This window comes from Euleptes europaea, chromosome 1 (genome assembly GCF_029931775.1).
Source record: "Euleptes europaea isolate rEulEur1 chromosome 1, rEulEur1.hap1, whole genome shotgun sequence".
In the NCBI taxonomy this organism is placed as follows: domain Eukaryota; kingdom Metazoa; phylum Chordata; class Lepidosauria; order Squamata; family Sphaerodactylidae; genus Euleptes; species Euleptes europaea.
In genome coordinates, this window is record NC_079312.1 from 87,760,926 (window position 1) to 87,783,567 (window position 22,642).

General features: G+C 43.6%; 1 protein-coding gene across 1 annotated transcript; it reads left to right on the top strand.

Annotated features, from left to right (window-relative positions):
* The first annotated feature begins 6,902 nt into the window (after positions 1-6,902).
* Positions 6,903-22,378, top strand: LOC130492335 (nuclear factor 7, brain-like). Its single transcript, XM_056866136.1, has 6 exons — positions 6,903-7,175; positions 8,834-8,929; positions 16,806-17,039; positions 20,398-20,417; positions 21,590-21,705; positions 21,817-22,378. Exons 1-6 carry the CDS (start codon positions 6,903-6,905, stop codon positions 22,359-22,361), a joined length of 1,284 nt encoding a protein of 427 aa, XP_056722114.1. The 3' UTR covers positions 22,362-22,378.
* The last annotated feature ends 264 nt before the right edge of the window (positions 22,379-22,642 follow it).

The following is a 22,642-nucleotide window of genomic DNA, read 5'->3' on the forward strand; positions in this document are numbered from 1 at the left end:
TCCCTATTCTGCTCTGGATTAATTTCTTGACTATCGGGGGGAAAGCAAAGAGGAGAGAAGTCCAGGTGTCACAGAGTCTGAATAACTGTGTCATTATATCTTTCTCTCAGCTGTCACCCAGCAAAGGAAATTATAATAATCACGTGATCTTCTCCAATTTTCTGTTAATCTTGTTGTTGTGTTAGTGCATCATGTCACTTCGCAGAGGGCAAAAAAGGAGAGATGGGGTTGAAATACAATGTTTTCAAGTTTAATGCTCAGAAGAATGGGTAGAAAAGAAATGTTTGGAGTTATATCTCCTATTTCTCTAGCGCGTGTTAGTGTGCATTTGCGTATACGAACAATATTGAAGACAACAATGAAGCTGTACATCACAGTTTGACAGTTTTAGTTTGGACTGGAGAATAATATCATAACACCCAGTGGCTTAACTGAATGCCTCTAGCAATCGATTTAGTTGGGGGCTGAATTTAAGTATTTAATCAAAGTCCACTTTGAGCCATGACTAAGCAGATAGGAGACATGGTTAGCAGTCAATGCTAGATCACCCTATTTTGCCAAAAGAATGGGATATGGCCCTACATTTTATACCCATTGTTTCTATGGACTTTAAGCTGCAACTTATTTGGCAAAAAATATGTTTAGGATATACTGTGGATATACCACAGCATCTTTTTAGTAAAAGACTAAAAACAATGTCTATTGCTGGTGTTGTCAGTTACAAGATGTGTCTTCTAAACATATCCTTTGCACCTGTCTAGTTATTAGATCTTTTTAGGAGGAAGTAATAGCTTATACCAATTTTGTATTAGAATATTCATTGATCTTAGAGAATGTTTATGTACTTTTAAACTATCTGTCTGTCTCCTGGAGGCTAAGTGATGGTTAACAAAAATATACCCTACATGCCCTTGCTGTTGCTAAAAGACTTGTATTACAACACTGGATTGATAAATGCCTACCTCCTATCTGAAGAAGTGAGCTGTGGCTCACGAAAGCTCATATCCTACCAGAAAATATTTTTGTTAGTCTTTAAGGTTCTACTGGACTCTTGCCCTTTTCTACTACTGCAGACAGACTAACACGGCTACCCACTGTGAATTGCCTACCTCCTGTAATTCAATTGATTGAGAACCTTATAGCCAGTGTGGTGTAGTGGTGAAGAGTGTCAGAATAGTATGTAGGGTACTACGACCACATCTCGGAACTCTGGTGTAGGAAAGGATATGAGAGAAAGACCACTGTCCATTAGTGAACCTCCTAGTATTTGCTGGTTGCTGAGATTCTTGCAAAAACTTCTGGACTAGGTGGGTCTTGATCCTATGCTATTAAGCAAGTGCAGTTAAATTATGGATTAGTTGGAGATTTTGAGTACAATCTTGCATTGCATTGTATAATTATAACTATACAAGTGGGGCACCTACAAGAATTTACAGGGGGCATCACATTTTTCCCTCCCCCACTATTTCCTTTTTCCTTTCCTGAAAGCCCATAAGCCCAAAGCTCTCTTCTTTTCCTGCTTCTTGATTTCCCACAAACCAGCCAACCTACCTTCATCTGCACCCCTCTCTTTAGCTTTCCCTCATTCCCGCTCCCTGGCAGCCTCTACCTGGGTAAACTATGGCCCAGTGGTGTAGTGCCAGCCACTGGGCCAAACACAGCTGCACAGTAACTTTCGGCGTATCTTCAAAGCAGCTGTTAAGTAATAAACTACAGATAGAGTAACAGCCTTATCATTACCAGACAGCAGATAGATTAAGTGGTAGTCATGAGAACATACAGGAAAGTGTGAAATCAATGGAGTAATCAAAGAAGATCTTATAGAAGAATATAAATCACAACTGAATATAAAATGAGTAAGTGTTTCTGTCTTTGCCTTTCCACACGGGCAGACTATTAGATTGGAGTATTCAAGAATCTGCCAAATAATTCATTGAGGGGATAGGTATTATGTCTGGCCAAGAAGAAAACTCTTCGAAAGGTTGGAATGGTTAAAAATTCAAGATAATCTGGGAGCACTGGAAAAGATGAGGTGCTCTGTCCCCAGAAGAAGGGTGCACATTTCCTTTTAGCATCACCACAAAGTTCAGGATGGTCCCTTTAATACACAAAAGACAAATTTCACAGATACACGCAATAAGCCAGTTTCACAATTTCTACTTGCTATAACAAACTAGTTCATAAACCAGAGCACGTGGAAACAGCTCTGCCCTTGATGAAAGAGTCTCTCACAAGCACTTTCTTCACTCATTCTAGAAGGCAGCCTCCTTTCTTGTTGCAGGTACTGGATGGGGTGGTACACAGCAGCTCTGCCCTTGATGAAAAGAGCTCTGCCCTTGAAAAGAGCTCTGCCCTTGATGAAACAGTCTCTTCCCACAAGCAGGCAGCCAGCCAGACACACACCCACTTCCTTCTCACTGCAGAGTAGTGTCCGGCTAGCCCAAGAGTGGGTCAGTCAGAGCCCGCAACCGGCTCACCCTCCAGCTTCCTATTTGAAGATCAATTGTAATTCCAGGTGATCTTCAACCCCCATCTGGAGCATGGCAACCGTACCTCCCCCAGAGGAAATGACTGCTTTTGAGGGTGGTGTCTACAGAATTACACCCTGCTGAGGTCCCTCACCTCCTCAAACTCCACTCTTCCCAGGATCCCCACCCCCCATCTCTAGGAATTTCCTAACCTGGAGTTCGTAACTATATCTATTTCCCACCCAACCTCCCTTAATCTCCCGCTCTGTTTTAAGCTTTCCCTCTCCCTTCCCCCAGCAGTCTCTGTATAGTAAAACTGTGGTACAGTTGTGTGGTGCCAGCCATTGGGCTAGGCCCACTGGCATGAGAGGGAACCCTCAAGGGCTTGTGGGGGGCACCTCACTTTCTCCCCATCCCTCCAAACACTATTTCCTATTTCCCTAGCCCTGGCAACCCCCATATCCTCTCCCCTTCCCTTCCCTCATTCTCTCCTTCTCAGCCATTCACCAACTTACCTTTTATCCATCTGCCATCTTCAGCTATATTTATTATTTACCGTACTTAACTTATACCCTCTTTCTCCACATTGGGAACCAAAGCAACTTGCATTATTCTCCTCTTCTCTTTATCCACACAGCCACCCTGTGAGGTAGCTTCCACAGCAAGATGTGTATTCAAACCTGGGTCTCCCAGACCCTACTCTGAAGCTCTAACCACTACACCACACTGGATTTAACAGAGTGGCTGCTGTTGAACAGTAGCAAGTAGCTAGGCCTAGTTGAGTCATGAAGTCAGGGGGGGTATCAAGTCACCCAGTGGTTGCTGCCAGCCTCCCGGTGGAACATGGAGATCTCCCAGAATTACAATTGAACTTCCAACAACATGATGATGTCCCTTCCAGTACAAACCCATAAATGAAGTTACCACATCAGAATGATGTGCTAGGATTCCCAAAAAAACAATACGGGGTCCTACAGCATCACTTTTAGGTTTCCACCACTATTGTTGGTGCAGAAATAGATTTATTCAAAGCAGACAAATAAGGTGAAGAGGCTGAAGGAGTTTTAGGCAGCAGACAGCCCTTCTTTGAGGGAACTGTGTGCTTTAAGACGATATAAGCATTGAATAGCTTCTTTTTTGAAAGTATATTCTCTGGTATATAGCCCAGGCTAGCCTGATCTTGTCAGATCTCAGAAGCTAAGCACAGTTGGCCCTGGTTAGTATTTGGATGGGAGACCACCAAGTAATTCCAGGGATGCTATGCAGAGGCAGGCAATGGCAAACCACCTCTGAACATCTCGTCTTGAAAACCCTATAGGGTTGCCATAAGTCGGCTGCAACTTGACAGCAAAAAAAAGTGGTGAGAAGATATAAATTGAGAATAATCAGGAAATTTAAAAAAATTCATCTTTAGATTTACACAATTCATTAAGATACTGGCTATTTTGTTTTTGATCTATTTCATAATAAGCCCTAACATGTGATTTGTCCATTTCATGCTGAGCTGAAATTTTCATTCAGTCATGACTCCCACTACCCTTCCCCCCCAAAAAAGGAAATTCAAAAAAAGCACTTTCAGCATCATGTGTGAAACAGAAACACCTTTAGTGGCATATATGAAATGCCACTAAATTGGATCTTGCTTTAATAAATTAAAACGATTCACTGATTTTAAATTGAGTGCATTACCATCATCCATGGGGCTCATCTCAGGCAAGAGCTTAACTATTATGAGACACGGAGCAGGCAACACCTCGGTAAAAACAATGCGACATCATGCTGTGCATCATTGTGCCCTTTCACATAATTGACTGCCCCACAAATCTGGGGCAATGCACAGCAGCGATATCCTATCACATGTTGTGTGTTACCTAGATAGTTCAAGGAAGAGAGACTAAGAGGGAACGCTCACAAAACATTTAAACTGTGCTGTATCCTGTGCAAAGTAACTAAGCGTGCATAGTTAACATGGCAGCGTAAGACCCACAAGTGCTAAGGATCTCTGGCAGGTGAATCAACAAGTATGCTTTGCACTGGTTGCAGCACAGTTTAAACTAGACATTGAATCCCATGCACACAGGAAGCTCTTTGCCTCTCCAGCATCACATTTAAATTGAGCCTTAAATGTGACGCTGCGGAGGGAAAACAGGCATGGGAAGCCATTTTGCAGCCCAGTTTAAATAAAATGCCGTGACTGCAAAGTCACACGTGTGTTTTTGCCTCCACGTCATGTTCAAATCAGACATCACAGGGTTGTTGCGAGTACCCTGCCCTGAGTTCCTGACTGGAAGTTGCAGATAAAAATGTGCAATGGGGACACAGACAATGTTAGTAACAACAGCAGTATTCTGTGAGTTCCTGTGTCAGAGGATGCAAGTTGGTTCTGATGACAAAGCCAGTTCTCTCTGGGTTTCTGCTAAACCTATTGTCAAAACTGAGCCGGACACAAAAAAGGGAACGAATTAACAACCCTAACATTTGCTCCAGGGCTTCGAGACATGCCAAAGACCCCTACAACTCCCAGGCCTGGACTGCTGATGTAATTGGCCCTCTGTGTAAAATTTAGTAAAACTCTACGGAGGAGTAGAAGGGTGTGGTAGACGTTTGGAACCAACATTTCTTGACTCCTTACTTTGCAGAGAATGGGGGCAAGCCCAGCCCTTGAGAATCACACAACATTGTCCCTGCACGTGGATAAACAAAAAACTAGGAGGTCTAACCTGAAAATATTTTACAGTGGGTAGTCCTGTTAGTCTAGGGCACTGGTTCCCAGCCGGGGGTCCGTGGACCCCCAGGGGTCCGCGAGAACGAAATTAAGGTCCGCGAAACAAAGTTATAAACTCATAATAAACTAATATTTTCAATTAAAAGTTATCTATTATAAAAATATATATTCAAATATTATTCTAAGTTTAATGTTTAACTAACCGTTATGATTAAAGTTTATTTTCAAATTCTCGGAATTTTTATTTTGAACCTTGGGGTCCCTGCACCGAACAAAAAAGTCCTAGTGGTCCCTGGTCAAAAAAAGGTTCTAGGGTATGGCGGGAAAAATATTTTTGTTAGTCTTTAAGGTGCTACTGGACTCTTGCCCTTTTCTACGACTGAAAATATTTGGCTGGGGAGGGCTGGGCAGAAATGTAATGACAATAAAGAAATATCCTCAGCCCACAGAAGGGGCAGACAGTGAGCCAAAGGCGGCACTCAGCTACTCCCCCCCCCCCGCAACACTAGGCAGCTGACCCAGCGTTGCATAGGTCACGCGCTTGAGATCTCAGGAGCGTAGCAAAGGAGAGGGGGCGGGAAATCATCCTCGTCCACCAATAGTCGACGAGGTCGCATTTCTGGTTTCAGCCTGATTGGAACGGGCGGCCGTCGTTCAATAGCAGCGGGGCGGGTTCTCCCGCGGGGAAAGTTTGCAGAGTTGCTGCAGTCCCGCGCCTCCTTTGGAGTCCTTGGCCGAAAACAAAAGCACGAAAGACGAAGCTCGGCCACTGCGCAAAGTGCTGTCGGGAAGGGGGCTCGGTGCACAGCTCTGCCCCTTTCTTGTGGGGCTCGGTGCACAGCTCTGCAGGGCGGACGGCCCTAACGTAGCAGCTGGGGTCGCCTTCCGACTCACCCAGAGCCCCCCCCCCGGTTTCCCTCCAGCTTCTCTGCGCAGTCTTAACATTCAGTAGGTAACAGGTTGGGTGTCTTTACCCGCTGCAGCTTTCCTTTCTCTACGGGCCTCTCTTTCTTGTTCTGTCTTTAACAGCTCTTTGATGGGCAGAAGTTCAACGGGTGTTGCATGATGATGTCTTGACGGGCTGAATTTCTCTTGCGCAGGGCTTAAAGTGGAGGGGGGAGGCCTGCTCTGACTGTGTCTTTGGAGAGCCCGCCACGTTATAGCGTTTCCATGGGGAGGAGGTAGGGTTGCCAACTCTGGTATGGGAAATGCTTGGAGATTTGGGAGGGGAGGGATTTCAGTGGGGTATAATGCTATGGAGTCCACCCTCAAAGTAGCCATTTTCTCCAGGGGACCCGGTCTCTGTAGTCTGGAGATCAGTTGTCATTCCAGGAGATCTACAGCCCCCACCTGGAGATTGGCAACTGTAGATGGAGGGCAGGACTTCCATGTCTTTGCTGTGGCAGCCTGCAACTTTTCTCATTAATATTTTCCCATGTTAAGACAAGTGCATGTGTTGAACTTCTAGCTGTTGCACAGTCGTTGAATGCAGTGGGGAGGCAAACCTAATGTCCGGGAGAGTGTGTCCATTCCGAGAGAGCTAGTTTTGCCAGCTGGAAACATCTCCAGGGATTTAGAGCATATCCATGTACATAACTGGCTTGTTCCTATCATGGTGTTCCAACAGTGTGTTTCTCTTGAACGTGCAACCCACACTACTGCTTCAGTGCCAGGGTAATGCAGAAGCTATGCCTTGTGTATCTACAGGAATGACCCAAAAAAACCAAACCCAGAGCCTCCGGGAAGAACTGACCTGTGCCATCTGCTATGACCTTTTCCGGGACCCAGTCATGCTCGATTGCATGCACCATTTTTGCAAGGAGTGCATCCAGCGCTATTGGAACAGATGCTCACGAGTTGCCACCTGTCCCCAGTGTCGGCAAGAGTTTCCCGCACGGTCCTTCCGCCCCCACTACCTGGTTGCCGGAGTTGTGGAAACAGTTCGGGAGGCCTCCTCCGAGGAGCACAGAAGAAGAATGCAGGTAAGCAGCTTTTCAGCAGTGGCCTTCTTGCTTTTGCCTGGTGGTTCGAGGGCGTTGCTCATTTTGTTGACTCCTGCAGTGTGACTTTGTAACTTAATTGTGGAGCTTGGCACCCCTCATATGGCTGTTAGGCAATGACGCCAAAATGGTAGACTTGAAGCAGAGGCAATTTGTACATTTGTAGGAGCCTTCAGCAGGAATAGTGACAATAGAGTATAACAAAAGAATCTAGGGAAGCATGTGACTAATATGTTTGGACCAATAGATGGATTCTGGAGAAACATTGGGATGCAAACGTTTTGTCTCATAAAAATGTTTTGGAGGCACTGATCAAATAGTATCTCTTTGTCTCCATTGCAGTTTCTAAAGTTAAAAAAATGTAGGCCGCTGTAAAATATCTCTCTCTACATTTTTTCCTGTTACCTCCTCTGCCTTCCAATTCATTTTGTCCATACATCTGTATTTGGAGTACGGAGCCAAATGGGCACCTCTCCTTCGTAATTTATTCTGTTCCTGCCTTTATCTCACTATCAGTTTAAACCCATAGTTAATTTTGTTTTCCTAAATTTGCTGTTGCCTTTTTATTTCACTCTTGTAGTTTGTATTGTACTTGACATAAAGATATTTGTCAAAGATTAAACATTTGTATTCTGCTCATGCAGAGTAAAACCAAACAAAGGCTAAGGCAGCTCTTAGCATGAAAAATTTAGTGTGAACATGTTAAGCATCCTACAAAAATGAATTCCTGACACAGGATGAGTCTGAGTTTCTCAGCTTTGTGGGGTTCAAATCCCCACTGGTCCACAAAGCTCCCTGGGCAGCATTTGGCAAATTAAGCTCTCTTTCACACCCAAGGTTGTCATATGTTGCTTTGCACTCCTTGGATGAAGGATGAGAAGTGGATGTAATTCAGGGGTTAGTTGGTTTTATTATAGCCCTAGGCAAGCTTGATCTCATCAGATCTCTGAAGCTAAGCAGAGTCAACCCTGGTTAGCTCTTTAATGGGAGACCACCAAAGCAGACCACACAAACAATCTGGCCTTCTCTGTTCAATAATTGCTGCTACTTCTGTTGTATTCCTATTTAAATTTCATTTTGAAAATTGTAGTCTCACACTGCTATTTCAGGATAAAAGGCAAAGAGAAGAATTGTCCAATGAATTTTCTCATTTATAGATACCTCACCTAAAATTATTAAAAGTACAATTTGTAAAGTTATTCAGTAGTTTAGAATAACCGTAATTACTTTGGAGTTTTGTGATTAGCCTAATACATATGTTGATGATTAGAGTATTTTTTTAGATTAACTTTTTATCTAACTTTTTATCATTTGGAAACTCAGCAAAATATTTGATTATTAGGGGACTGGTATTTGCTTCATGTGCAGTTTGCCACATGGGGAAAACATTCTGATCCAAATTGGGCCTGATCTGAACTGGACAGTCCCCCCTCCTAGCTTTCAACCTTTTTTAAAAAGGGGGAGCGCTTATCCCCTTAGTTACATTGTTTTTGACCCTGGGAGGATATGAATCCTAATTTGAGGTGCTACAATCTATCCAGTCTACCAATTGGCTGTCAAATGGATGTGGGGCGGGGCCTGTCGCAGACAAAATGAATATGATTTAAGGCTTACTTTACTGTTATTATTTTCACTCTTAGAAAAACTTCAGAGAGGCATTCCAGTCTTTTCAGCAGGATCGAGAAAAACTGATAAGAATGAAACATGTGGCAGAAGAGAGTCTCAGCAGCCTCCTGGTAATGTTCCTTTCTCCAATGTTGCTTCCTTGTGAGCTCTGTTTTGAGGTGGCTTGTTTAGATGAGGTGTGCAGAAAAAGGCTGCCCAGAAACAAAGGCTAGCTAGAATGTTTGCTCTTTTTTCTGCTTGTGGAAAAAAAGCTTTAGGAGACGTCAGTCAGAGAGTCTTAAATGGAGAAGAGAAGTAACACAAATGGAGAAATGCCAAACTCTGCCCCCTGAAAGGCTTACCTGGTCATCTAGGCTATGGTTGGGACATCTTACTGTTTGTGGGCTTCCATATTAATGGTCATCTTAAATCTCGGGGGGAAAGATGAAATAGCCAAAAATAGCAGTTGCTCCAAGGGTTTCGCAAACTAATCATCCACCCTGATGACCATCGATCTGTTGAGGCACCTCAGCAGATGGCAAGATTAATACTTCTAATTGCAGCACTTGCGCAGAGGGAGTAGCAGGGGAATTACTGAGGCGCACACAGACAGAGACAGCTTAATGCGGCTAAGCCAGTGAAAACTACCTCGAGCCTTTTCACCGGTGCCAGCAGGTTTTTAAGTCACGTTTCCATCTAACCTTTTTCTTTTAGAAAACCAGAAAATTCCTGCTAAGTAACTGTAGATGGTAAGCAAATAATAGTTCAGGGGAGTACATTTATGTTTGTAATTCCCAGTGATTAGTCTTCTCCCTGTTGAGTAAAGACTACCAAGAGAGACATGTTGATTTTCTGTAGCTTCTCAGGATAGACGAAAGGGTGGGTACCAAGAGCCCTGGGACTTAGTGAGCCCTGTTATGTGGCCAAGATTAACCTATGAAGTGGTGTGCATGGGGACTTCTGAACTAAACTGTAGGCCTGGTTGGGTTCAGTTTCGAGCACATCTTCCCAGCTTATATATGTTAGCACTCAATAAGAGGATTGTAAGCACTGAGTCACTTTCTCTGTATGCAACGGATGTGTTTTGCATTCATAATAGTTTGTTCAGTTTTAAGAGATGGTATGACAAGCCTTTTTTTTCCTACTGAGGGGACGCGCACAGCTTCTTAAGATTTTTGGGATCTAGGTTCATTTTGAACTATAAACCTTCCCCTCAGTTTCCAGGTGTTCTACAGTTAGCAAGTGTATAGGCTTTGGGTTCGCTGCTGTGAGGTAAGTTTTGTGGTGCACAAGGAGATTTGAGATCCCTCAGACTGGATTAATATATAAACAACTAAGAAGATTTATTTATTTACAGGTTGGTTTTAAAAGAACAAACCAGCAGCACAGGTCTCCAGGTAGACAAAGTAGAAACCTAGCTGAGGCACAAAAATTTAAACTGGGTATGACTTCAGAGAGTAGTTAGACTTTTCTACAATGCTTTCAGTCACAAACTTCTATTGACTTGCCACTAGGTTGGATCCTCTGTCACACACAAGATTCCACCCACAACAGCCTGCCCTTTCCCCAGAGTCACTCAATGGCACAAGGTCTGCTCATCACCAGAGAAAGGTCTAACAATCGAGCACTCCCTGCTCTCTGCCTGAGGCAGAACTCAACTCCCTCTTCACCTGTGTTTCCTCCAACATCTCATCTCTCTTCTCGAAGGTGATTGGCTGATTTTCCCCTCAGGGGCAGGAAAGCCTCCTGTCCATCACAGTTAGTTAGTTCAAAGCAGTATTTCATGATTTATTTATTTTTTAATCACCAATGCAACATTCAGAGAAGAGAAACATATCAATAAGGGAGGTGTTAAGCTCTTGGCAAATGAGCTGGCAAGGCAAATCCTAGACAGGAACCAGATGCTTAAGGACTGCTAAGAGCTGACATCTGGTCTAGGCAGAGCAGCAAGTTTTGGAGAGCTGCCAGCCTGTAACTAAAAGATTAGCTCCATCTTGAATGCCTCGTTTTCTTTTTTTGTACAGTGTTACAATAATTGCTGTATTTAAATACTTCACACATTTGAAAAGCAGCATTCTCCCAGCAAACGTGCACGTACATATGCACTAACATTCAGTATTCTAAGTTCTTGCCAAGTATACTGTGCATGCTCACTCTTTGAACATTCAGGGCCCCTGGCTGCAGTAGTTCTTTATGAAGTTATAGACAGGACTTCCCAGAATTCTGTGCTGGAAGGATCCGGCCATCTATGCCCCAGAAAACCCAAACCTTGCAATGGAATAAATTATGGTAACTAACATGTAGACTTTGTATAATTTTATTCTTTTATGCAGATTTTGATATTTTCTCTTTTACCCCTTTGTTTTTAAGGGTTATTTTAAAGCATGCATATAGTGAAATAAAACGTCCTGCTTTTCTGGGGGAGGGGGTGTTAAAAATTGTGTTTTCTATGTTGGAAGTCAGTTGTGCTGGAAGCATCCCCATGGTCTCCTGGGCAGAAGGAAAAGAAAAATTAGTCACAATTAGGGTTATCATCCAAGCACAGATTAAAGTTCTCTTGCCCTGGGCATCTAGAGGTGCATTTGTGAAGGAACATTTACCTGTATCCCCAGATTTCCAGGTAACGGGGTAGGGGTGGCAGAAGAAACTTCTTTGTATAATTTGAGTGACAGGCTGTCTCTCAAGGAGCTGAACTGTGTCCCAGACGGACGTGGTACTTTGGTGTGTTTCTATTTAAATTATATACATGTATGTATCTGAATGTAAATTGGCATGTGCAGATTTTGTCCTCCCCCCCCCTTTTGTGCTTTTTTTGTGGGCTTTTGTCCTCTTTTGGGAGGGGATATCATCCATAGATAGCCGAACTACCAGTTTGTGAGCTTCATAAAGGCATCAGGGTAACTGATATTGAAAATAAAATGCTGGGCTTGATGGAGCTTTGGTCTGATCCCATGGGACTCTTCTTGTTTTCTTGTTTATTGATGTCTGGAACACGTGGCTGGGTGGGGGGAGTAGACAGAGAAAAAATGGTAAGAGGTCAGAGTGTCATGGGGTAAGACTCTTAAATGGACAGCATTGCGCCCCCCCCCCCCCCCGCAGTTGTAATGTGCAGTGATTATAGGATTAACATTTCCCACTTTTAGGATTGTAGTGATGAGGGAATGAGTACGTTGGAACAGTTTCTGAGAGACATAATATTTTGTATGTTGAGGGTGAAGTCTGTCAGCAACATCAAAAGAACTTTGGTGGCCTAGTTTAATAGCCATTGCCAGTCAGCACTGACAATGGAGAGTTGCAAGTAGCGTGTACTTCAGAAGGATACTTTGAATTCAAAATTAACTCTAATCACTCATAATACAGACTGAGGCTCACTATGGAAACCCTCACATTCAATGTGCAGCAGAGGCTTCTTTTTAACTAATGAAGGAGAGGTTGATACGAAGGTGGCTTTGATGTCATTGTGCATCACCGCTGTGTCCTCACCTGGGCATTCGTGTTTACTTCTGGACCCTTCATCTACAGGACAGGAACAGAAGTAAGAGGTCAGAGATAAATAATGTGAATTATTAGCTCATGACTGTTGCATCTGAATTGCCAGGTTTACTGGGGAGATGTAAACTGGAGATGTGCAAATAGAAGAAGAGGTGAAGCTGAGGCGAACAAAATATCAAAACTCTTATCAAGAGTAAACAGCGAGGGAAGGGACTTCTGCTTATTTTTTCTTAACCCATGAATAAGGCACCTCCAATGAAATGGAAAGGCAGTTCATTAATGGGAAATGTCAGATAAAGCATTCCATCTTTTGTGTCTGTTATGCAGAATTAATAGTTTTGCAGTTCATAAATGCTCCCACCGCTGAGCTGCTTTAGGTTCTGCTCAGAATCCTAAAGCATTTTGCGGCAGGGTTTCTTTCAGGGGTGTGCTAGGGTTGCAAACCTCCAGGTATTAGCTGGAGATCTCCTGCTATTACAGCTGATCTCCAGCCGATAGGGATCAGTTCACTTGGAGAAAATGGCTTTGGACTCTGTGGCATTGAAGTCCCTCCCCAAACCCAGCCCTCTTCAGGCTCCACCCCAAAAACCTGCTGGTTGTGAAGAGGGACCAGGCAACCCTAGGGTGTGCCCATTCAATGTATGTGATCTCTACAACCCTTGGTCTAAAACGTCGTTCCAACTATATGTGTAGCAGAAGGAAATAAGTGAGTTTGACTTGGTGTTCTGTCTCCAGGTGTGCCAGATTTTCAGGCTGCATCTGCACAGAAGTTTTCTTCCACCTTGGTTTACAAACTACCCTGGGCTTTTTTATTTTTTAAAGCATTCTTGCAAGTTGTCCTGTAATTGCCCACTTTCCAGGATTTCCCCATCCTTGATACTTTTTCGAACCTGCTTTGGTCTAATCTTTCCAAAAAGGATGCAGGTTTAAGTTTGTTAGCAAGCCATCTTGGCTGGAAGTTGTACGCTTAAGAAGGTCCTACCCCTATCAGCATTGTTTTCCATGGCTCTGCACCCTGTAGCTGCTAATTTCCTTCCCATGCCACAAGAGGGTGTTTTCTTGGTTTGCTTGTTTGTTGGCATTAAAAAAAAAATTAATTGGTACTTGGTATTGTGATTGTTATAACATTATTGTGAGAGAGATATATGTATATCAGTCTATTGTCACAATCTAGTGCAATAATGTTTTTTTAGTAATTTTTATTGCTTTTTTATAATTAAACAAAAAATAAACAAAATAAAATCATAATACAATACAAACAAACAAAAATACAAAATCACACAGAGCACTATTACATCCAGTACAAATACAATGTATGTTATCCTTCATAAAATATATAATGCCCAAATCTCCACCACCCACCTTTGTGCCCTCCACCCTTGGACTCCCGGAGTGGTGTTATGACAGTATTCAAAAATCTATTATATTAATCATTTATTAAAAACACATTAATCTATAATTCATTAACTATAGCTGTAAAATCCATTTTTGCCAATTTACCCCAATATGCAGCGGCCTTTAGCCATATTTTTTTTAATTCATCCATATCTTTACCATGTAAAGAATCTGTAAGTTTGGCCATCCGCATATACATCCATAGCTTTTCTCTCCAATCTTTAATTGAAGGTTTATTTATTTGCTTCCAGTTCTTAGCAATTGTAAGTCTAGCTGCAGCAAAACTATATTGGCATATGACTCTATCACCTTTATCTAAATTCTTTTTAGGACTACCCAATAGACAAAAGGCAGGATCTTTTTTTATTTTTGAGTTAATCAAATTATTAGTTTCCTTTAAAACTAATCTCCCAAGCGGCGGGCAGAGAGGGGGCAGTGGCAGCCCTGGCTGCTGCATGCTCTGCGCCCTCATGGACTTGTGATGCCCTTGTCCTGTCCACTCCAGCCAAGCACACCCCCTTGCTGCACAGCAGGGCGTACAGCGGGGCACGCTTGGTGGGTCGAGTCAAGCATTGCAACTGTTGGCCACAGCTGGACATGTAGGAGCTGCATGGTTTGCCCGCTGCCCTGCCACCACAGCCCTTCTGGCTGCAGGGTGCCCTGTGGCTCCCGGCATCAGGTGGAGTCACAGCTGGCCAGGGAAAGGCAACCAGGGTCTGTGAGTGGCGAAGGGATTTGTAACCATGCAGGGCAAGGAAAGAACAGCCCACAGCTACCCAACACCTTTCCGCTCGGGGAAGAGGCACTCAGTTTGTTTGCAACTGCATTGCTTTGGTCTAAAAGGATAAACAAAAGCCAGCAACACTGCTTTCAGGGTGCCAAGACTCATCAATATTCCTGGAGCTCTGCTTCCAGCGCTCCCCACCCCACACGTGCACACACACACACTTTCCCCCTCTTGTGTTTTAATTTTTTTTCTCCCACAGTCGAGACTCCTCCCCTTTTCTAAAGTTACTGCAGTTTGTAAGTTGCAGTCTCCAAAGCTCATTCCTCTGGCCAGCCTCTCTGTCTTTTCCTAGTTGCGTTTTTCTCGTTTTTATTTTATCCCTTTGCTGCCTTCTGGGAGTCTTACTTGAGTCCTCACTACTCACCCTGGCTTGGAGCATTCCAGAGTCTGAAAAGGTGAGCACGTTATTGATTTAAATCCCTCCTCTGGTTTCTTCTGCACAGTTGCGCCTGGGGCTACGAATCTGAGCAGGTGCTTTTAGAATCCCACATTGAAACAAATTTGCTTGAAACCACAGAAAAATATTCATTGAAAAACATAATGCATCTGTGTTTTAACCAGTACCTGCACATTGGATTGTGTGTGGAAGGGGCAGGGGGTTAGGTAAACATGATATTCTCCTCCTGATTTGATCACTTCAAAATTTTATGAAAACTAAGTTTCTCAACCTAGCACAGGAAAGCAATTGTAAATACCTAATTTCTGTTTAATTAAAAAGAAGAAGATATTGACCAGCAGCCAGCAAAGCTTAAAAATAAAAATATAGTTGACACAGTTGCTACCGTTATAAGAAAACCAGTCACAATGGACTGGTGCTTCCGTTTTAATAAAAATACATAATATATATTCTCTCAGCAATTACATACAATTCCCATCAATGCTAATGGAAGTTACACAAGTGCATTAAGAGGATAATGTACCCCCTGGTTGGTGATAAGCTTTCAAACTAATCTTCCCATAGGACGTGAAGGGGTCTTCCATTTCGTGTTACGAAAGAGCTAGCTTGCTGTGCAATTGTGTATGCAAAGTTTTCAAAGTGACTTCATCCTGTCACTATTTTGTCAAAAGCTAAGTGAGACTGTTTTGCATTTCACTTCACTCAATGCATTTGTGGGGGGGGAGATCTTTTAAATATCTAAAGTACAGCGAAAATAGGGTTTAAGTAACTTTTGTGAAATTTACAGACAAATATGATCACTTCAAGGCCTCGTGGCTGCTGTTAAGGATATTCTCCCTGTTATGACTTGTCCTTAAAGCAACAGTACCAATATACCACATTCTCCATCCTTGATCTCATGAAGGATAGCAATCTTAAACAGGCTCTGAATGTTCTCTTCTATGAGCCTTAACAACTTACACTTTTGATAAGTGTCAAAGGAACCATTATTCATAGAAAATCGATAGATAAGATAATGTAAAAGTGTAATTATTCATTAACAATTCATAGAGGTCAACACAATTTATTCTATCATTTAAAAGAGTTGTAGATTATATATGTATATATAAAGAAAATATGCATATAATATATGGGAGGGCGTCATTTTGTACTTTTGCCCCCTTTAAAAAAAATTAGATCCAGCCCTGCGAAGTATCATGGGGCAGTTCCCTGCAAGGGGACTGTGACAGCTGTGCAGGTGAAAGAAACCATGATCATGATGATATGAAGATTGCAGTAAACCTCTTCAGCACCAGGGAATACCTGACTGTGAGTTTCCTGGCCAGGGAATCCCTCAGACCTTTGTCACTTGTGATATCATTGTACCAATGTGGCATTACTGACAAGTCATTCACAAGTTGAAGTCACAAACTCCCTGCAAGTCCGCCTCCAGCTCATCAACTGCATCGCATAAAGCTTTCCTAAGCACTGCAAGCGGTCAACTTGGGCTGCTGTCCAAACTGTCAGTTTAGGCATGCATAAGAATTTGTGATCCATGCACTAGAGTTTATTTGACGAGTATTGCTTTCCAAGACCAGTTCTTTGCACTGTATGAGAAGTCATGTCAGGGTTCCACACAATTTTAAAAGTGGTTTAGCATCAGGGCTGCTTCCAGAAGTACCTGGGTGAATTCAGAAGCCTTGCTGCAGAGGAAGAGCTCGCCACGGGGCTCACCTTTGAAGACTCCCTAAACTGTAGAAATATTGTAAGCCATACCCCTGGCAACAACAGGTGGACACTTATGCAAATGGTTTGCATAAAGAGGACCATGTGTTGTTCTCTTCCTGATTTTTGTTTTCCAGCCCACAAAGATTAGGGATCTGGAGAGTCGATAGCTCTGTGCATGTACGTGGATGTGTTTGTGCTTCACATTCTTTCTCCTGTTTCTTGTGATCAGAAAATGTCTGGCGAGCTGAACGTAAAGATCCGAGCAGAATTTGAGCATCTTCGTCGTGTCCTGGAGGAAGAAGAAAGAACTGTGCTGATGGAACTGGCCAGAGAGGAGGAACAGTGGGTGATAAGACTGCAAGGAGAGTCTGCACGCTTAGAACAGGGGATCTACGAGTTGAAGAAAAACATGGAGCACATTCAGCAAAACCTTGAAAAACTGGAGAACTCATTGCTGCTGGAGGTGAGATTCATTGAGCCAATTCAGAAAGAGGTTAGGGGGCTTGAGCATCCAGGCCAGTAGCAGGGACAGAACTTTCCTGCTTGCTCCACTGGTAATGAAGTGATCACAGTATTGCATTTGGTGAGTTTAGATGCCAAATGAAGCATCCTCTTGTCCTTTTTGTGTGTGTTAGGAAATCTGAGTAGAACTTGGGGAGCAAAGTGATGCATAAGGCAATTGGAACCATAATTAAGAAAAGAAATAGTAAAAATAGTGTAGTTAAATTTATTTATTTACACCCTTCTTTTCTCCTCAATGGGGAAACCAAAGTGGCTTATAACATAATTCTCCCCTCTTCCTTGCTATCCTGGCAACAACCCTGTGAGGGAGGTTAAGAGAGTGTGGCTGGACCAAGATCACCCAGCAAGTTTCCATGGCAGAGTGGGGATTAGAACCTGGGTCTCCCAGATCATAGTCCGACACTCCAGCTGCTACATCAAACTTGCTCTCATGGGTCCAAAAAGAAGGGGAAAGAAAATTCACCATTCTGTTTCTGAGACATGGCCCACAAAGTGTGCTATGAACAATCCAAACACTCAGAGAGTACAAATGGCATATTGCAAGGAGAGGTGTGCAGCTGCAATCAAGGCCAAACTGCCTGCCTCTTCTTCCCCAGGTCTTCCACCAACATCTAGTTAAAAAACGGCACATGATGTGAACTCATTGCACACTTCTAACTGCCAGCCCCACAGTGAGAATTCCAATCTCAACAACATCCTGTCACAGATTGATTTATATTTTACCAGATGTTAACAGGATAATGCAGGAAGGAGATTCTTCTCTCCCACCCCCTCAAAAAAAAAAAAAGGTGGCCAGAAAAGCCACAACATACTGCCATATTCTGGGTGCTGGTAAGGAGGTTAAGTGTGCTCTGAGAAACATGGAAGGAACTAATTGGGTTATGGCCTTTGTGGATGCATGTACCCTTTCCATTTTGAAAATGCTCAACTCTGCCTATAATACACGTTATTGTATTTGTAACCCTATTAAATATTGCTTAGACCTGCACATGTCCTTGTCGATTTCCTCTGCGTACCATTTTTATATGCTTTCCTTTCTGGTGGAAACTAGCTTTATCTGTGCTTGGCCTCCCATCCCCTCTCCTTTTCAGAGAGATGCCACCACGGCAGCAATATCCTTCTCTCTCCTGCCTACTGTGCAACGCCTTATTTATCAAAAAGGAATATTTCCATCTCATTTCCTCTGTCCCCCAAATCACAGGAACTAGCTTTTTTTCCATCCTCATATTTGAAATGTAACTGACTGAGTGATGTAATACTTCTGTACAGTTGTCATGGTTACTGTAGCTTTATTGTGAAGTGAGTTGTCGGAGCCTTTGCCAGGTTGGATCCAATGGAACATTTCAGTGGATGGAAGGATTTCTGTCTTGGAACACGACTCTCTCTCCCCCCCCCCCCCCCAGTGGCTGCATCCCAGAATGCTGCTCCTTAGGAGAAAGAGCACCTGCAACAGTAGGGGGGAAGTGAGAAAATAACACTCCAGAGACGGAAATCTTTCTGTCCGCAGAAACACTCTGCTGGATGTCCGTGTCTCTCTTGTGGGAATCATGCTCTGGGATTCAGAGTTCTTGATCTGTGAATGGTGTAAATAAAGAGGCAGCCTTGTCGTGTGGACTGAGTCAAGCAAAATGGTTCTTATGAAAACATTTGGCACTAGAAATGCAGTGCCTTTAAAAAAACCTGTAACAGTAATCCTGAGTTACCAGGGCACACTGCTTCTTTCTTATTCCATGTCGCACCTCATGCTTTTTTTGTATGCGTGAGTTGTAGGTGAAGGGTGGAGCATCTTGAAGCTGTCTTCTTAGTTGCTTAGAGTACATGCGCCATAGACATTGTTAGACTGTTGGGGGAGGCGAGAAGAGAATTGGCATAGACTCTAGGGTGGAAGAAATGCTCTGCTTTGCAGATAATAAGTGGCTTCCTTTGGAGGAATTCCAAGCTATTTGCTCTTCTTTTTCTGGAACTCTTTGAAATGTAATATGATGCTGTGTATTGGTCAGTCAGTGCTGTTACTTCATGGTGGTTCTAGCAATAGCACACCATCCACATTAGCAAAGTTTCTTCTGTCTTTCTTCTGTCTAATCTTTTTCCTCCTTCTGTTTAAGGGACAGAAGTCAGCAAGAGTAACGTGGGTAGCTGAGTAAGTCACAAGGGAATAGTCTTGTTGGGGGAATCCTGTTATTTTAAATAGATTACTTGTTTTTTTTTAAAAAAAAACAATATTTGAAAGGGTGGAATTGGCATGTCTTTGTTGTTGTTATTTATTAAGCTTATACCCAGCCCTTCCTGGCAATTGCTGGGCTCAGGGTGCCTTTGAGCCAGATAAATATATACATCATATAGATACATGATTCCAAAACATTAAAACCTACAGTAAAGGTATGTATGGTGAAGTAAGTGGCACTTTTAAAAGCCTTTCTGTTGTGAGAGAGGCTTTTCTCAGGCAAGTGTCCAGACAGCCTGGGCTTGCCCTTCCTTCAGCCATGCCATTGACATCTCATCCAAAGGTGGCAGGCTCAGTCACCAAACTCATGCTCTGTGCCAGCACTAAGCAAGGGTCAGGGCCTAACCGGACACCCAGCGTGACTGTTTTTGGCACTTGGAAAGGCATCATAGGAGGGACAAGTTCACATGGTGCCACCACCGCATGGAAGCCCTAATATCAATTTTTAAATGGCTAAATTCTCTAAAATGGCATCCTCGGCCACAAGCTGGACTCACAGTCACTGCAACGTCTAGTTTGGCTCTCAGTGCTGCCCCTTCAGGTTCTAGAACTGAGGCAGGGTGAAATTCACTCCTCCTGCCTGAGACATCTTGCCTTTGTAGAGATTCCATAACGCAGCTGGGCCCAGTGAAGTGGGGGAGAAGGGAAGAGACCTCATTAATGATTACTGGAAGTGCTCTGATAACAAGTGTCTCTTGCCAGGCAACTATTTGCTTTGTGTCTAAGGAGATAAGGTGGGATAGAAATGTATAAATTTAAATAGTTTATAGGAGTCCTTATTTGTTCAGGCCTCAGACTCTAGAGTTTTGTGTCTGCTTTGCACAGAAGAGAGATAGAAAGACACAGGAACCAGGATCGTTCCTTCCTCTCTTCTCTCTACTTCCCCTTGCAGAAACTTGTAATTATACCACAGTACTGGTCCAGGCCCTTCAGGGTTAGCTTCCACTTGAAATAGGTTTGTTAGAATTTTGTCTGTGCTTCAGTACAGATGCAAAGAAAGAGGACAGTTTAATTTCCTTGAGAAGCTGTAAGGATTTAGTGAGGTGACTGTTAATTTTCTTGCTTTTTGTTGCAGGTGGAAAATGTGACTGTCAGGTACGTGTCTGGAAAGAAAAAGAGCTGCTTCTCTTTTCGCTGGCTTCATCTCACCTACTCTGCTAAGGGACTGTTTTTTTTTGGGGGGGGGAGGGTGTTATCACTAGACCTTTTAAAGCACTGAGAACAACAATTCGGAGAGAGGCTGGTGTGCAGACAGAGGGAACATAGGTAGATCTGTTCACCTGTGAATATCAGATGCTAGAAGCAGAACCGGGCTCGGGTAAAATAAAGGCACTGAAATAGAGTTCCTGGGTTTAACTGCTTGAGTGGGTTCTCCTGTCAAGGAAATTCCAGAAGGAGACCAGAAAGAGGGTCTGGTGGAACAAACGGTATGGTGGTACAGTCCTGCACAATTTGTGACCCATTAAGCCAAATGCAGCCTACCAGCCATATATCATATCCTGCCCGGTGATTCATAGACTTCCTGGGGAGGGGGTTAGGAGCCAGGCAGTCAGAAAAACAGGGGGCCTGTTGAGCTTCTGGTGTGCCGCTGCGTGTGGACTGCTGGGTCACAAGTTGTGCTGCAGGCAAGGCTTAAAGCTATCTTTGCTCTCTGTTGTTGGGCTATCAAACTGCTTTGTGACAAAATGTGGATTGCTGGAGAAATTTTCTGCTCAGTGGAGCTGGCTACCTGAAACCAACTTCCGTTGGGATCAAACTCAGGTCGTGAGCAGAGCTTGGTCAGCAGTACTGCAGCTTACCAGTCTGCACCGCAGGGCTCTTTCAGCATTGGAGCCTGACTGAATTTTCTATTCACGTGAGGTACTTCTGTCGGTGAAACAGAATGTTTCTGTCCAGCCCCCCTCCCTACTGCCACCCACTGACCTCCCCAAAATGCTGCTCCTGGGAGACAGGAGATCCTCAGGAACAGCACGAGAAGCAATTGAGGTGTCTGCAGCAGGAAGAGGGAATTGGTAGAAATTACCGCACCCCTTCCATTAGCAGAAAATTTAGTCTGGATCCAACCCTCAGTTTGTCTGTTAGATTTTTATGACAAGTCAGGCTCTGAGCAGCTCGACTGCATAAGGGTGTCAAGTTCTTTTGGTTTCTTGTGTTGAAAAGCTTGATGATTTGTTGTGCTTTGTTTTGGGACTTGGGAATGTTAATCTGATTCTTCTTTTGATTCTTCTGATTCTTCTTCTAAGTAGACTTTCTTATGCCTGCTCTAGGCCAGCCATGCAGGTTGAAGCATTGCCTGCCTTTAGCCTCGAGCAGCACATGGACAAGTATGATGGACCCTTGCAGTACATATTTTGGAGGAGGATGCTGAAATCAGTCAATCCAGGTGAATTTCCTCACTTGCAATAGGTGTAGGAATGGGGGCATAACAGAAGCCCATTAACTTAGACACAGTTGGTAGCATGCTGATCAGCTCCACTGCACTCTCTTCCCAAAGCTCCTGCGCCTCTGATCTTCGATCCAGAATCAGCCCATCCTAACCTGATCCTCTCCAAAGACCAGACTTCAGTGACAGAGAGAGAGAAGCCTTACTGTGTGTCCAGCAGCTCCAGCCGTTTCCTCAAGTGTGTGAACGTGCTGGCAAGACAGTCCTTTGAGAGCGGGAGGCATTACTGGGAGGTCTGGGTGGGCAGCAAGGCCAAGTGGGACCTAGGAGTGGCAGCGGGTTCCATAGATCGGACAGCAAAAGTCAGGCTGTGCCCCGAGAATGGCTACTGGGCTCTGAAATTGCGGGGAAACTCTGAATACTGGGCTGCAGCTACTCCCCAGGTGCGCCTTGAGCCCCAGTGCATGGTGAAAAAAGTGGGTGTCCTGTTGGACTGCAAGGAGAACAAGGTGGCCTTCTACGATGCTGAGGACATGTCCCATCTCTTCACTTTCCATCAGGCTACAGCCTGCAAGTTCTACCCTTTTTTCAGCACTTGCTTCAGTGATGGCAGTAAAAATGCAGAGCCCATGAGAATCTGCCATCTGAGTCTCTAAGGGTGCCTTGTAGCCTTTCTGCCTGCAGACAGCGTCTGATTATATATTCACCAAGACCTCGATGTCTGCAGTGGGAACTATTTTTGTCTCATCCCTATCTCTAGAATAAAAATTTTTTTGCTGGGATAACGCCATTTTCTCTGCTCTTCTGCTGATGGTGTTGTGTACCCATAGCGTAGATTCCATCCTCTGAATCTAATTTGTGATTAACCAATGCTGGGAGATTTGGTGTTCTTGTGCAAAGCTGTTTCTGACATTTTAAAAATTTCATGTTATCATCA

Excerpts from the sequence above, each read along its gene's own strand:
- LOC130492335 (XM_056866136.1), top strand. The coding sequence starts at position 6,903 with ATGACCCAAAAAAACCAAACCCAGAGCCTCCGGGAAGAACTGACCTGT. Across the intron at positions 8,930-16,805 it reads AGAGTCTCAGCAGCCTCCTG|AAAATGTCTGGCGAGCTGAA; the intron begins GTAATGTTCCTT and ends TCTTGTGATCAG. Across the intron at positions 20,418-21,589 it reads GTGGAAAATGTGACTGTCAG|GCCAGCCATGCAGGTTGAAG; the intron begins GTACGTGTCTGG and ends TGCCTGCTCTAG.